The sequence below is a fragment of the Mercenaria mercenaria genome, chromosome 7, assembly GCF_021730395.1.
Source record: "Mercenaria mercenaria strain notata chromosome 7, MADL_Memer_1, whole genome shotgun sequence".
In the NCBI taxonomy this organism is placed as follows: domain Eukaryota; kingdom Metazoa; phylum Mollusca; class Bivalvia; order Venerida; family Veneridae; genus Mercenaria; species Mercenaria mercenaria.
The window spans coordinates 17200366-17218192 of record NC_069367.1 but is presented as its reverse complement, the minus strand read 5'-3'; the positions used below and the strand labels follow the sequence as shown (position 1 = coordinate 17218192).

General features: G+C 35.1%; 1 protein-coding gene across 3 annotated transcripts in view; it reads left to right on the top strand.

The window, feature by feature from the left end:
• The window catches only part of LOC123554826 (zinc finger B-box domain-containing protein 1-like), a 113606-nt gene that overhangs the window by 13565 nt on the left and 82214 nt on the right, over positions 1-17827 (top strand). For 2 of the 3 annotated variants that reach the window (XM_045345182.2, XM_045345181.2), the window contains exon 3: positions 17323-17436. In XM_045345182.2, the coding sequence (XP_045201117.2) occupies positions 17323-17436 (114 nt within the window). Of the gene's footprint in view, positions 1-13094; positions 13232-17322; positions 17437-17827 lie in introns of those variants that run through there. The other variant, XM_045345183.2, reaches the window with a different exon arrangement.

The window sequence follows — 17827 nt, the reverse complement described above, 5'->3', positions numbered from 1 at the left end:
AGATTATATTTGATACTGAGGTCACTTATGACCCATAATTATTGATTTGAGGTCAGTACATCAAACGTCCAGTGCCCAGTGAACAAATAATTTCTGTTCCTTGTGCAGTTACTGAATGCATCGGGGGGGGGGGGGGCATTTTGTGTTCTACGAGCTTTGTTTATCTTGGCTGTCATGAGGGAACATTTATGAATTTATAATGGCCTTTACAAAGTACTATTTTGCATGTGAAAGTCAGTTTTATCTTGTATGATTAGGCATGCTGATAAGCACACAGTAGCCTTTAGTCAGACACTACTTTTATTTTCTTTCAATATTCTCAGTAATCATGTCTCCCACATAATTATGCATATGGATTTAGTTCTGTCTGTCGGTCAGTCTGTATCACAGTATGTCACAAAGTTTGTCCATGCAACTCCTGACACCTCTGGACGGATTTACAACAGACTTCAGGAAAGTGGTCAGTGCTAACTTTGTTGTGCATTTTTCCAGCATTTTATGGTTTGATGATTTCCAACAGAGTAATGGCCCTTGATTCAGCAAATTTTATGATGGTTTGACCACTAGTGTTATATTATTGGGCTTATTTGCACCAAACATTACAGCAGTGATCTGTGCCAAGCCTAATTATGCATATTATCGGAATGCACTTGTTCAGTAATTTTCAGAGGAGTTATGAATCGCATTATGGATGTATCCGTCAAACTTGATTTGTAGCATCTTGATAAGGTCCTCTTAGGCTAATCCTCTCCCAATTTTGAACCAGTGGGGGCAGTCAGCCCCTTTTATGGGCCGCAAGTGTTAAAAATAAAATTACCTTTAATCAACTTCTTGTCATGAACCGTTTGATGGATCTTCTTCAAACTTGGTCTGTAGCATAAGGTCCTCTCATTAATTTGTTTAAATGGAGGCATTTTTTCCCTTTCAGGGGCCTCTAGAAATAAAAATAGAGATACTTTTAAATGGTTTCTTCTCATAACTGATGGATGGATTTACATCAAACTTGGTCTGTAGTATCATTATAAAGTCTTCTTCCATGTTTCTTCAAATGGAGACTCTTGGCCCCTTTTAGAGTACACTAGAGCTAAAAATTGAAATACATTTGAATGACTTCTTCTCTCAACTGCATGGCAGCTTGATGGATCTTCATCTAACTTGTTTTGTAGTGTCACTGTAAGATTCTCTCCCATATATTTTCAAGTACGGGTGTTTGGCCCTTTATAGGGGCTGCTAAGGGTTAGAAATTGAAAAAATGTTTAAATGACATCTCCTCTTGAAACACTGGCTGGATCTTTATCAAACCCATTATAAGGTCCTCTCCAAGAATTGTTCAAATGGGGGCACTTGGCTCCTTTTGGGGTCTACTAGAGCTAAAAATAGAAAAACCTCTCATGAACCACTTGATAGATCTTCATCAGACTTGGTCTGTACCGGCAATGTAAGGTCCTCTCCCAAATCTGTTCAGATGGTACAGCTTGGTCCCAGCTATTAGGGGACACCAGAGCTAAAAATAGAAAAAAAATTGAATAACTTCTTCTCTTGATGTTGTTTGAATGGTATATAAATGGCCATCACAGCAAAATATAGAAAAAAAACTTTAAATAACTTTTTAGCTCGACTATACAAAGTATGGAGAGCTATCCTACTCGACCCGGCATCGGCGTCCTAATCCGCGTCCGCACTTTGGTTAAAGTTTTGATGCACTTTCTCATTATATTTGTTATTACTTGATGGATTTGCTTCAAACTTAAGTAGTTGTTCCTTATCATCACCCACATCATATGGCACAAGGGTCATAACTCTTGCATCAATATTTTATGAATTATCCCCCCTTTTTACTTAACATTTCAGGTTAAAGCTTTGGTGCACTTTCACTTTATCTCAGTTACTACTTAATGGATTGGATTCAAACTTAAAATAGTTGTTCCACATCATCACTCACATCATATGACACAAGGTGCATAACTCTGGCACCAATTTTTAATGAATTATGCCCCCTTGTTACTTAGAATTTTATGTTATTTTTGATGTATTTTCATTGTATCTATGTTATTTCACAAGGGATTTGATTCAAACTTAAAATAATTGTTCATCATCACTACCTGCATCATTTGACACAAGGGGCATAACTGTGACACCTGTATTTTATGATTTACACCCCTTTTGTACTTATATTTATATTTTCAGGTTATAGTGTTGATGCACTTTCACTTTATCTCTGTTATTACTTGATGGATTTGCTTCAGACTTAAAATAGTTATTCCTCATCATCACCCACATCATATGGCACAAGGGTCATAACTCTGGCACCAATATTTCATGAATTATCCCCCCTTTATACTTAGAATTTCAGGTTAATTTGGTGCACTTTCACTAAATATCTGACTTATTACTAAATGGATTTGTGCAATATCTTCATCCACCATTGGAGTCATTAAACACTCCAGTGACAGCTCCAGTTTCCTCAGATGTGCCCAGTTTCACTATCCAGCATCGAAATAGTCGAGCGTGTGTCTCCTGTGACAGCTCTTGTTTAAGGAATTTGTTAAAGGATGTCAGAAGCAAGGTCAGGTGGTCAAGGTCCTTTTTAGGTGATTGACTTTGGTCCATTTGGACCTCTTGTATTGAATTAATGTAGCATTATGCAGAGTACTTAATGTATTTAGTTAAAGATGCACCAGAGAATAACTGTATGTTTTATATTTTCAGGATTTTTCCATGGTCAAAAGGGGGCATAATTTTTCCAAAATGCTTGTCAGAGTAATGTGACTTGATGCTGCCACGTAGTTTATAACCCCAACGACACATGTGAAATTTAAATTCAGTATCTGCATTAGTTTTCGAGATAGCATTTTATTTTATTTTCTTGGGTTTAACGTCGCACCGACACAATTTTTATATGTCATATGGCAACTTTTTGAGATAGAAACTTGCATGCAAAACTTAAACCATGTGCAAGAGCTTGACCCCTAGCTTGAAGATCAAGGTTTCGACCTAAAGTCATCAAACTTAATAAGAATATTACTCGTCATATGAAGTTGTGCACCTGGAGCTTTGTCTGGGATTTCACTCAGTAAGATCAGAGTTATAGCCCTTGACAATCAAAATATTCATAAAGGGCTTCAAAGATTTTTAGATCGACTATTCGAAGAATAGGGGAGCTATCCTACTCGCCCTGACGTCGGCGTTAGCATGAGCGTCACACAAATGTTAAAGTTTGCGTACCACCCCAAATATTTTCAAAGTCCATTGAGAAATTGCTTTGATATTTTGCATACTTGTTTACCATCATGACCCCAGTCTGTAAAAAGGAGGAGGCAACTCTGTCAAGCATTTTGACTGAATTATTGCCCCTTTTTGACTTAGAATATGCTTATTGTAATGTTAAAGTTTGCGTACCACCACTCGACTTATTGTAATGTTAAAGTTTTACTCATAGCTTATATTATACTTATAATCAAGCACTGAGAATAGTCGAGCACGCTGTCCACTGACAGCTCTTGTTTCGTATAATATATATTATGTATTTGACCTTTAGTTGTGAACATCATAGGATTATTATTTATCATGAAACATGTCAGATTCAGCATGTGAAGTTGTTCACCTGGGGATATGTTAGGGATTTCAATCAGCCAGACCAGAGTTATAGCCCTTAACTGTCAAAAACATGCATAAAGGGCATAAAAGATTGTTTTGCATATGTATTTGACATTGAGTTATGAAACAGTAAAGGATTTTGACATAGTTCACTTAGGGCTTTGCAAAAATAGTCACTTTCTTTCTTTTATCTTATGTTTCTAAAAGCTGTTTTGCACTGTCCAATCCATACCCAGCCCCTGATAAATCACATTGCCAACCCAAGGTAATTTGAAAGTTTATTGAGTCTTGCATAATGTCAACAAGTAATGTTATGACCATAAGTATGAGCTCCATTATTCTATGGACACACATTAAGTTGAAAATTTAAACTTTTCTGTCATGATTTTAAGCTCATCTGATTTTTTGAAGAAAAAAAAAGAAGAGTTATTGACATCACATGATTTTTGATTTAATCATATTTTATTGCTAATCTAGAACATGCAATACATAGTACATACATATTTATAACACATTAAAACAAACAATCGTATGATGAAGATGATTTAGGTAAAAAGCAAATGGGTTGGGCCACAAGTTTTGCCAACATTAATGACGGCCCTCCCCTGAGATAAGTAATGTAACAAAATGATCAGAGTTGTGTTCAAGATAAATACATACTAAGTAAATGTTTTACATGCGATTTTCATATATACTTTTGGAAAAATAAGAAAAAGAAAAAAAAACAAAGATAAGCTTTGAAATGAAACATTTAATTTATTTTTTTTAAAAAGAGGAAAAAAAAACAAAGAAAAAAAAATAAATGTATGTTCTGCTCGCTCTCCACGCCCCCAATGCATCAATGATTATACAACAATATATTTGCTTGTTACCCCCTTAACTCTTGTAAAAGACAGCTTCACATGACTTAAATCTTAGTCATTGTTAAATTGTCTCGTATTCTTTATATAGTTGTGTACTTCACGAAAAATTATGGCGTTGACTTCATCAGTTAAATTATCCCAGCCAAAAAGTAACTTTCTGGTACTTATGGGATGATACTGCCGCGTGTTAACAAACAATTGTCGACATTGAAGCGCAAAATTAGGACATTTAAAAAAATAATGTTCTGCATCTTCATTAATATATCCGCATTCGCAGACGGAATTATCTCGTAAGTGGTTTGTGAATAAGTCTGCATTAAGATTGCTGCATTTATTTCGTATACGTGCGTGATGAATCTGTGGAAATCTCTCTCCGGAAATGAAAAAAGAAGATACTAAATGCGGTTTGAATTTCTCTTTTAATTTATGCTTGAAGATTGATAAAGAATCGGAATTGCATATCTGCTGATCAAGATTGTTCCAAAGATTGACAGATAAAAGGTATAGCTGAATTTGCATAAATTTGTAGCCGACGTGCCACAGTAGCGTAATCTGCATTGTTTCATAATTTGTAAGTGTTAGTTTCGAATACGGTATCAGGAAATTGTTCTGTTAAATAATTTGGTAACTCTCCACGACTATATTTATAAACCAGTATTAATTTTTGCATTTGTCTTCTGTCAGATAAAGAGACCCAACCTATTTCTTGAAGTAATCTTTCAATAGATACGGATCAAGTTAGACCAGTTACAGTTCGCGCTGCGTCGTATTGAATTCTATCTAATAAATCTTTTTCGTAAATTGTACAGCTGTCCCAGACTATCGAAGCATAGTCAATAATAGGTCTTAAGTAAGAAATATATATTTGATTCAAAGTTTTTCGCTTAAGTTTGAATTTCAACATTCTCATTGTTCCTAGAATTTTTGCTGCCGATGCAGTTATATTGGAAATATGATCATGCCATGATCCATTATTGCTAAATGTAACCCCTAAATGTTTATGACTATCAACAAAGGATAAAAGTGTGTCTTGAAAGTAAAGCGTCGGTAAAGTGCGGTTTTGTTTGGCTAGTGAAAGATACATAACTTCAGTTTTTGCTGGATTAAACTTAATTAGCCATTGTTTTGCCCAACGAGATATGATATTCAAATCTGTATTTATCGATGTCTCGATGTATGTAATGTCACTAGAACTAACTGCTAAAGAGCTATCGTCGGCAAACAATCTTGTTATACTAGAAAGAGAATCAGCAATATCATTAACGTATATTAAAAAAAGCAGAGGCCCAAGCACTGAGCCCTGGGGCACGCCGGCATTAATAACTCTTTCATCAGAAAATTCTGATCCCACGAAAACTTTTTGCTTCCTACTATCTAAATAACTAGAAATCCAATTTATGATATTGCCAGTCACACCATATTGTTTTAGTTTGTAAATAAGACCCTTATGCCAAACACGATCAAAAGCTTTACTTATATCGCAAAAAACGATACATGTGGCTTTTCTGTCATCAAAAGCTTTACAAATTTGATTATATATATCGATTAGCTGATAAACTGTAGAATGACCGGGAATAAATCCTGACTGATTTTTAAATACAAATGTATTTTCATGACAGTAGTTATATAAGTATTTGAATATAATGCGTTCCATTACCTTTCCAAGACAGCTAATGAGTGACACAGGTCTGTAGTTAGAGGGAATAGCTTTATCTCCCTTTTTAAATAATGGCATAACGTTTGCAGTTTTCCAACTTTCAGGATACATATTCAATTCTAAAGATCTATTCAATAAAACTGTCAGTGGTTTGCAAATAGTTAAACGCATTTCCTTTAACATTCGATGACTTATTTCATCAGGTCCACTTGCTTTGTTAACAATAAGATTGGAAAGAACATCAACTACATCTTGTTCAGTAACTTTTATATCATTAAGTGCTTTATTAGTTTTACTTGTCAGTGGTGGTAATGTAGCTTCTGAGTCGTCAATAGTAGAAATAGATACAAAAAAAATCATTTAATGTGTCGGCTTAATCCTTATCTGTGAATGCAAGAGAATCGTTTTGTTTCCGTAATGGTGGTAAGCATTTGCAATTTGAAGAATTTTCTTTGACCAGTAATTTAACCAATTTCCAGTATTCTCGCGGGTTCGAGGAATTCACGTCACTTAATGTAAATTCTATATTATTAAAAAATACGTCTTTTGCATGTTTTATCATGTTATTAACCTTGTTTCTATGAGTTTTATATTCGTTCCAGTCATTAAGTTTCCCTGTAATGGTAGCTTTACGTTTTTGTCAGTCGCGCTTTTTTGAAACTTTCCTTATTTCTGAATTGTACCAAGGTCTATCTCGCGGTCGAATCGTAGCTATAGTAGTTGGAATACATGACTTAGTTAAATCTAAAAAGGTATCCGTGAATTTTGTAGTTGATTCATTGATATTTGTTGATTCTAAAAATGACCAGTCAGTTTTACTAATTTTGTCATTCAATAATTCGAAATTTGCTTTTTTATAATTCCATATTCGTCTTTTGAAGGTAGAGTTAGTCTGATAACTAAATTTAATATATGCAAAAGTTCCAAAATGATCACTGATTGTCTTATCAGTATTATATACACCTGAATGTAAACACTGTAATGACGACGAAATTCCGATAGGATCTAGTAACGTTCGTGAATGTGGACTTATTCTTGTAGGTTCGCTTATTACATTTCTTATATTATTTAACATTAAAATATCTTTAAGTTTGTGGTTGTTTGGATTTAGCTGATCTTCGTTGATGTCTCCTACCATGACTATATTATTACACATTTCTACCGCCCTATCAAAACAGATACTGATGCGATCCCAAATTTCAACAGCTGAATGTGGAGGTCGGTAAATATTACTTATTAAATAAGTCTTAGATTCGTCTTTTATTTTATGCCAAATTGATTCCGGTAAATTATTTTCTAAATCATATAATCTTTCTGAATGAATCATTGTCGAAACGTAAATCATAAGTCCACCAGAATTTGCGGTATTGTCTTTCCTATACATTTTGTCAAAACCGTCAAGGTGCAGTGACTCATCTTGAATATCTGTATATAATTTACTTTCTGTAAAACAAAGTATATCGTAATCTAGAAAATTATCCTTAATATAATCAAATTTATTTCTTATACTTCTTATGTTTTGATGAAATATAGACATGCATGCATCGGTAATATCCGGTCCAGGATTTTTCTCTATATCTCCTGACAACATAAGTAATAACCTGGCAATTAAAAGAAAATACGCTAACAAAAACATGTCAATATACCACGAATGGACATCAACTATATCTACATGCGCGCTGCTAAACATGGATAAAACGGTACAAAAGGAAAAGTAGTAGTTCACTGTACTAAAAAAGACTGCATTTATAAGCAAGTGATAAATATGGGTAATTAAGCGAGCAACTTTACAAATCCCGACAAGTACTAATTGTATAAAACATGACCGAAATATATATTTCTTGTGTAGTCGCTGCCTTCTTACATGAAAAAGTCCAATGGCCGCTCTGTAAGAAACTATGTCATCACCCATTAGGGTAAGTAGTACCTAATGTTAGCACACAGACCGACCACTGAACACGTTTCAAAAGAACAAGAGAAAAGGAGAACTGAACTTGTGCATTACAATATTAGCGCGGGGAAGCGAACCCTTACAGAAGAGAAAGGCCTGCTGTGTACTCTTGCTGTGTACATACAGCGTATATGATGCGTACATGATGTGTACTGAAATCAAGGGCTTTAAACAGTACGCAGGATATACACCGCACATACACCGATAGTACATTTGTAGTACACTTTTGACATGCAAATGAGCTCTGCCGCGTACTACTTGCTGCGTACATGCTGTGGACTACATAGTACACAGGATGTATGCTGGAAGAATTTAGTATGCGGGAAATAGTACGCAGCATGTACGCGGCACATACACTTTTCACATGCAAATGAGCCTGCGGTGTACTACCCCTGCGGCGTACATGCTGTGTACTCCTGCGGCGTACATGCTGTGTACTCCTGCTGCATACATGCTGTGTACTCTTGTGGCAAAACTGCTGGATAATCATAATGTAAATTCCTTACCCCACCAACTTTCGTATGCAAATGCTGATCATTTGGACAGAAAAAAACAGAAAAAAGATAAGTGACATGCATCAATAAGTATTTACCCTTACCAAAATAATGTAGATTGATGTTATCAAATAAATTAGTATGCTTTTCTTCATCCACTTTTCAATGAAATAAATCAATTTTTGTAGCATGTAATTTGGTAAACATTTGAAGAAAATGGCGTAACTGCATCAAGGGGAAACAACTTTAAGTGTTATGATTTATTATAGACAATGTGTGCGTAGTATGTATTTATTTTGATTAAAATCCATCTGAGAACAATCTAGGACTGGAATTATATAAGCATTTATACACTTTTACGTCCGTAAAAAGTAGCGCACCAAAAAATTTTGGATTGATTTTTTCCAATGGGGCAAGCGCAATTAGCCAAAAATGTTCTGAAAATATACGAGCGGCAAATCTGATGAACAACTTTTTAATTTGGTGAGGCCTTAATGAGTTAACATAATGAGCATTAAAGCCTTTATAAAATATGATAGAATGGTGTTTTGCTTAAGAGTATTCAAATAACAGTGAGAGCTATTTTAAAATTCAGGTGCTGTTGAGGCATTATCTTGGTAATTATTTCATGTGTTACAAAATGTAATGCAATGAAGTTCAAATAAGGCTTTTCAATTATCCAAGTTAGAAAGCTCCTGGATTAATTCAAAATGAAAAAGAATATATTTTTACACTGCATGCAAGGTTCTGCTCAGAAATCACTAAGATGTAAGCTTCACAAATGAACATTGCAAATAGTTTGGCAAATTTTCATTGTTCAGAATACCGGTAATCTGAACTATTCTATGCTATTAAGATAAAAGTTACTCGGAAATCAAGTTCTTTCTTCCAAAAAAAAAAAAAAAAAAATTGTACAAATCCTTCCTGCATAAAGTGTACTTCAGACTTCTACCTAAAAAAATTCAAAGTATAAACACCAAAAGAAAATGAGCAAGTCCCTCCCGCATATATGAAGTTTACTTCAGACTTTAACTTATTAAAAAAAATAAGTATAAATGCCAAAAGAAATTGTACAAGTCTTTCCCACGTATATGAAGTGTACTGCACAAATTTCAAAGTATCTGCGGTGTACATGCAGTGTACTATTTTCTTGTACAAGTCCCTCCTGCGTACATGCAGTGTACTCCTTAAATTTTCAGAGTCTGTGCTGCGTACTTGAAGTGTACTAGTGACCTCCTGCGTACATGCTGTGTACTCCTCGAAATAGTACGCAGCATGTACGCGGCATGCGGTGTATGTAAAATGTACTCCTCTGGCGTACTACTGTGTTCGCGGCATATACACAGCAAATACACAGCATGTACGCCACAGAGGCTTGCTTCTGTAAGGGAACAGTACATAATTGCTAAAATTACTAAAAGAAAGAGGCATTGACACAAACAAAATCCATTACAAAAAAACTAATTTCTAGATTATACCATAGATTTGATATTTAAGTAGACACAGTAGATTTGGAAGTTCAATATTACTGGAATGATATATATTTTAAATTTAGTGTCAATGTTTGTTCACTGAAAAACTATTAATACAAGTCTTAGAAACGAAGTCACACATCGATAGTGTTTCTTAGCATTACATAACATTAAATAAGCTGCAGGCGATTTACAATTAAATCATTCAGTCAATGCGAAACAAAAAATAATCATCTTTGAAGATAATGTAATTCAAAACATAACACATTCGAATATATAGTTATATATACAGACTACAGACAGGCAGACAGACAGACAGACAGACAATGTTAGATACATTGAGAAATGCATATGAATAAACAGATGAATGCACATCCCAAATAATAGTAATAATAATAAAAAAAACAAGCAAATATCTATCAAAAACCCCAACAAAAACACACATACACGAGTTCAACAAGTAAACAAACACATGTATCATTTAAAAATAACAGTTATACATCTGGTTATATAATACTTGCATATAATAGCCCGCGTACAGACAGACGGACCAAAGGCTAATCAGAAGTTAATACAAATAGTAATACACGGAAAGAGGAGTAAATCCTACAAGCTTTGTATTTATATTTCGACAGTCTTATCTCCCCTTATAAATTTCGTTGTAGGCGATTTGCAAATTATTCATTTAATCATTGTAAAACAACATCTTTGACCGGGATCATGCAGGCGAGACATAACAAACTCTTTTTATTAGCTCACCTGAGCAATGCTCAGGTGAGTTTTTCTGATCGCTCAATGTCCGGCGTCCGTCGTCCGTCGTCTGTCGTCTGTCGTCTGTCGTCCGTCGTCTGTCAACATTTAGCTTGTGTATGCGATAGAGGCTGTATTTTTCAATTAATCTTCATGAATATTGGTCAGAATGATAACCTTGATGAAATCTAGGCCGAGTTCGAAAATGGGTCATCTCGGGTCAAAAACTAGGTCACTAGGTCAAATCAAAGAAAAACCTTGTGTATGCGATAGAGGCTGTATTTTTCATTTAATCTTCATGAATATTGGTCAGAATGATAACCTTGATGAAATCTAAGCTGAGTTCGAAAATGGGTCATCTCGGGTCAAAAACTAGGTCACTAGGTCAAATCAAAGAAAAACCTTGTGTATGCGATAGAGGTGGTATTTTTCAATTAATCTTCATGAATATTGGTCAGAATGATAACCTTGATGAAATCTAGGCCGAGTTCGAAAATGGGTCATCTCGGGTCAAAAACTAGGTCACTAGGTCAAATCAAAGAAAAACCTTGTGTATGCGATAGAGGCTGTATTTTTCAATTTTTCTTCATGAATATTGGTCAGAATGATAACCTTGATGAAATCTAGGCCGAGTTCGAAAATGGGTCATCTCAGATCAAAAACTAGGTCACTAGGTCAAATTAAAGAAAAACCTTGTGTATGTGATAGAGGCTGTATTTTTCAATTGATCTTCATGAATTTTGGTCAGAATGATTGCCTTGATGAAATCTAGGCCGAGTTTGAAAATGGGTCATCTCGGGTCAAAAACTAGGTCACTAGGTCAAATCAAAGAAAAACCTTGTGTATGCGATAGAGGTGGTATTTTTCAATTGATCTTCATGAATTTTGGTCAGAATGATTATTTTGATAAAATCTAGGCCGAGTTCGAAAATGGGTCATCTGGGTTCAAAAACTAGGTCACTAGGTCATATCATGTAAAAACCTTGTGTATGCGATAGAGGCTGTATTTTTCAATTGATCTTCATGAATTTTGGTCAGAATGATTGCCTTGATGAAATTTAGACCAAGTTCGAAAATGGGTCATCTCGGGTCAAAAACTAGGTCACTAGGTCAAATCAAAGAAAAACCTTGTGTATGCAATAGAGGCTGTATTTTTCAACTGATCTTCATGAAATTTAGCCAGAATGATTACCTTGATAAAATCTAGGCTGATTTCGAAAATGGGTCATCTGGGATCAAAAACTAGGTCACTAGGTCAAATCGAAGAAAAACATTGTGTATGCAATAGAGGATGTATTTTTCAATTGATCTTCATGAAATTTGGTCAGAGTGATTGCCTTGATGAAAACTAGGTCGGTTTTTGAATATGGGTTATCTGAGGTCAAAAACTAGGTCACTAGGTCAAATTAAAGAAAAATCTTGTGTATGAGATAGAGACTGTTTTTTTCAGTTGATATTTATGAAATTTGGTCAGGTTGATTGCCTAAATGAAATCTAGGTCGAATTTGAATATGGGTCATCTGAGGTCAAAAACTAGGTCACTTGGTCAAATCAAAGAAAAAACTTCTGTATGTGATAGAGGCTGTATTTTTCAGTTGATCTTCATGAATTTTGGTCAGAATGATTGCCTTGATAAAATCTACGTCGAGTTTGAACATGGGTCATCTAGGGTCAAAAACTAGGTCATATATAAGAAAATGCTTGTTTTATCGCAAGAGACCAATTTTTTGGTCCAATCTTAATGAAAATTGGTCAGAATATTTGTTTCCATGAAATCACTAGGTCAAACATGTTTTACACTGTTATGGAGTGTTTCTTAGGTGAGCGACCTAGGGCCATCTTGGCCCTCTTGTTTAGATATATGTGGACAATATCAACAGACAGACAGACAGACAGACAGAAAACACATGCACACGGACAGACAGACAGGCAAACAGACAGGCAAAGTTATATATAGAGAGAGAGATGCATATGAATAAATAGATAAATACAGCTCAGAAAAAAATGTATCCATTTAAAAACAAGAGTACCAAATGTATACAAATATGCAAATAACATTAAGTAGCAAATATACATCAGCATCAGTTTGTTTGATACTTCATATACAAACATTATGAACAGACAATCGGACAGAAGACTACTTATGGTAGTACACGGAAAGGTGAACAAATCCTACAAGCTTTGTATTTCGATTTCGACAGTATTGTCTCCCCTCTGTAAAATGGGTATAATAAGCAAGAATGTATTTATTAGTGTTACGTTCTTGTATCATCGTCTGTAATTTATTAAAATCCAACTCAACAAAAGTTAACTTTATACATAAATAAGACTTTCATGGAAAAAGAAATATAGGATTGTGTCGTATGCAAACGGAAATGAATTATGTGTTACTTCCATTGGATTTTAAATTCGTCTGCTTAAAAAGTTAGGCTACGTTTGTACAACAGGTATGTAAATTTATCATTGAATCAGTAGAGCGAGAAAAGGATTACACCTTGAATAGCATAAATCTCTATATATAGCAATGTCAATATTCAGCTCACTCTATATATAAACAAAACTGTCATTTTTGACAGCTCCTGTCAGATTATAGATACATGTTATCCTCTATCCCTGATCTCCTGGATCGCTTCCATGTCCGTTATCATACGTCCTTTTGTTTCACCTGGCAGCTGAACGAAAACTCTACATCCAGCTACCCACGTTTTCGTAACTAATTTGTCCCTTTTCAATTGTCGGGCATGGAAAGCTAGGCTTTCGCTATATGGTGTCAAATTTTCTTGCACAAAGATGCCATCAGACATCTCTTTCCTAGCTTCATATAAGCGCTGCCTCGCCTTCGAATTTGTAAATTTAACAATCACTTTTCTATTGACATTATCAATAACTTTACCTCTTCTGTGGCACTTGTCTATATCACTGCTGCACAGCTTGATTTTCAGCCTCTTTGTCTCCTCCAAAATCTTCGCCTCCACATCCTCGTCATAGCTGCCTGTGTCGCCTGGAATGCCTGATATGTCCAGATTCATGCGACAGCCGTACTGAGCTAGTTCATCCTGCTCCATTTTAGCCGATTTCAGGTCAGATTTAAGGTTAGATACTTGTGCTTTTAGGGAAATGATTTCATCTTGTAGATTCTGAGTCTCTTTTTGAACAATTGTACTTATTTCTCCCTTTAACTCAAATAAAATGTCATCTCGCAACTGAGCTTTCAAATCTTTTATCAACAGAGGGGCTAACTGCGAGCTCAGTTCCCTCAGATCGGCCTGACTAAATTTGGTCATGTTCTTTTCAAAAGTGTTTTCTAAAGTGGGTGGGGGGACGCTATCCAGCTCTCCTTCCGACTCCAATGCTTCGAAATAGTCAGTATTTTCTCCTTCACTCTCAGAAATATTGTCACTAAAGTCAGTTTTCGGAAATCGTATCGGCTTATGCTTCTTACTTACAGATGTTTGACTTGGTGAGGATTTATTTCGATTTCTCTTTCGATTTCCCATTTATCAGGTAAACCTCAGGTCCAGGTATATCACAGGTAAAAAGTCACAGGTGTGTCAGGTAAAAGTTAAATGTAGGAATATGACTCATTTTTCATCACTCATTGTGTAAACAAACAGTAACATACTTCATTCGGGTACCTCTGTGTCCAATATTTTCTAGAAGATTAGTTTTTAACTGCCGAAAACTTACATTCTAAACATTTTCTTTGTCCACGAAAAAAAATTCCGACATTTTGTTTTGACCGGAAGTTTCAAAGATCACATGATTGGCGTTGTCTTGTTAAGTTTTATGTTTAGGTCAACTTTTCTCCTAAACTATAAGAGCTATGGCTTTAATACTTGCAACACTTGTTCACCATCAATAGCTGACTCTGTACAGTAAGAAACTTAAATCCATCCAACTTTTTGCAAGAATTATGGCCCCTTTTGGTCTTGGAAAATATCAAATTTCTTGGTTAAGTTTTATGTTTAGGTCAACATTTCTCCTAAACTATCAAAGCTATTGCTTTAAAACTTGCAACACTTGTTCACCATTAATAGCTGACTCTGTACAACAAGGAACATAACTCCGTCCTGCTTTTTGCAAGAATTATGGCCCCTTTTGGACTTAGAAAATCAGATTTCTCGGTTAAGTTTTGAGTTTAGGTCAACTTTTCTCCTTAATGGTCAACTTTTCTCCTTAATGGTTATTGATTTAAAACTTGGGGCAGTCCTTTGCCATTAAAAGCTGACTCTGCATAGCAAGTACCATAACTCTACATTGCTTTTTGCAAGAATTGAGTCCCCTTTTGGACTTAAAAAATCATGAATAGGACAATATTTCAGTTATACAGATCTAGACAAAAAAATCAGATGAGTGTCTGCACCCGCAAAGTGGTGCTTTTGTTAACTCGTCTGATTTTTGAAAAAGTGTATGATTTTTGAAAAAAATCTATAAGATATTGTAGTCACTTGATTGTCAGCATTGGTTAAATTTTTTGTTAAGGTTTGCGTTTTCTCAAAAACTGTAAGAGTTACAGCTTTGAAACTTTGTTAATGATCATTATTTTCCTGTCTAGATGAAGAACCATAACTGTGCATTTTGTAAGAATTATAGCCCTTTTTGCACAAATTTTCCAGTTAAGATGTTTGTTTAGATCCACCTTGTTTTAGAATCTATAAGAGTTACAGCTTTTGAACTTTCTACATTTGTTTATCATCACTAGGTGACTATTTATGCCAGTAACCGTTACTCTTGGTTGCATTTTGTTAGAATGATGGCCCTTTTTGTACTTAGAAAGTTTGATTTTCTTGGTTGAAATTTTTGTTTAGGTCCACCTTTTCTCAAACATTTTTTAGAGCTACAGCTTTGAAACTTTGCACACTTGTTTATTGTCATTAGGTGACTATTTAGGCAAAAAACAATAACTCTGATTTGCATTTTGGCAGAATTGTGGCCCTTTTTGTACTTAGGAAGTTTGATTTTCTTGTTTAAAATTTTTGTTTAGGTCCACCTTTTCTCAAGAAAATTTAAGAGCTACATCTTTGAAACTTTGCACACTTGTTTATTGTCATTAGGTGACTATTTCGGCAAAGACCAATAATCTGATTTGCATTTTGTCAGAATTATAGCCCTTTTTGCACTTAGAAAATTGGATTTTTTCAGTGTGATTTTTTGTTTAGGTGCACCTTTTGTCAAAAACTATAAGAACTGACACCTTTGAAACTTTGCACACTTGTTTATCATCACTAGATGCACTTTGTCAGAATTATGGCCCTTTTCGTACTTAGAAAATCAGTATTTCTTGGTTGCTTTTTCTTTAAATTCCCTTTTCTTGAATACTTACTATAGCTTTGAGTAAGAAGGCCAAGAACAATAACTCCTTTCTTACATATTGTCCTGCACTTGCTGACAAGCAATGGCACCCGTAGGCGGTACTGTTGTTTCAAGCTGTTATATGTAGGTAGTTCAGTTAAAATGCATATAATATACTGATATATATAATTATGATGTATATTAAGAATGAAATAATTGTTTATTTTCTTGGTTAAAATTGTTGTTTAGTTCTGCCTCTCCTCTATACGAGCTACAGCTTTGAAACATTGCACACTTGGTTATCATCATTATTTTACTATGTAGGCTAACAACCATAACTCTAACCTGTGTTTTGTCAGAATTGTGTCCCTTTCCAGAGTTCTGCCGAGGATTTCAGCATGATGGCCCCATGGCCCATCTACCCTGAAAACATGGGGCCATTCTGAAACTTTTGGGGCCATTCAAAAAGAACCAACTTTACATTTAAAAGACTTTACATTTCTTATGCATTTAAGAAGTGTATTTTTTTTTTTAATGTGAAATTATACACAAAGTTCATGCCATTTATTCTCTTTTCCTTATAACTTAACCATATATACTGAACCAATAACTTCTTCTGAAAGCTCGGTTTGTCAGATGTTTTACTCTTTACTTTTTCGCTCTACTCAAATTACTTGACTGGGTGGGGGTCGGATCACTCTGTGATTCTGGGGTTGTTGTTTAATGTTCAGCGACATATGTAGTTGAATCGTCGCTTTTGTTCAATGTATCATTTCTATTTGTATCTTTCCCCAGTGTATCTAAAGTCTGGTTCATTTTCTTAGGGGCAGGAGGACTGAAAAATTTGTGCAAAATCGCTTTTCCTTTCGGTGCGGCCGCCATTTTGATACAATCATGGTGAAATTATCACGACACATTATTTTTTCAAATCCGTCACAGTGCTCTCCCCTGGAGGTATGTCTATCTACCGTGCAAGATCGGCAAACTAGCGACTGTTATCGGGTTCAAGTTTCAGATTTTCTGGCACGCCAAAGACCCGCCGATGCGAAATTTGCTGCGCCATTCATATTTTTTCGCGCCAATGGCACAAAGACGCAGCCTCAGCAGAACTTTGCCCTTTCTGTACTTAGAAATTCTGAACTATAAGTATAACACTTTCCTTACATACTGGCCAGCACTTGCATACCAGCGATGGCACCCATAGGCAGTGCTCTTGTTATATTTTCATACTGATTTTCCATTACAGAAATTTAAAAAGAGCAAAACATGAGACCCGGAAGCTTGAAGAGGAAGGAAAGAAGATGGAAGAACGGTTGATGGAGCTCAAGATGGCAATGAATAGGGAAAAAGAGGAAAGAGAGTAAGTCAATTTATAATCATATATACACTTAAAAAACAGCAGTGACAAAAGTTTACAAGTAATGGTTTCTAAGTATAACTAAACATGAATGCTATAGAATCAAATCAAGCATTGCATAAATGTTGTTCATTATGTTTTGATTTTGGTAGATAATATTCTTCGAACATGTGTAATCGTTGAAAAACATCTCAACCAATGGTGAAAATATTAAATGTTTTTTCACACATACTTCAGCCTTAAACTGAACAAACTAGTATCTTTTAATTATTATGTCTCCCACACCACTGTGGTGGGAGACATATTGATTTACTCCTGTCTGTCTGTGTGTGTGCATCCGTCTGTCACAAATCTTGTCCACAGTCTAAATTGAAGCATTCTCGTGCGATCTTCA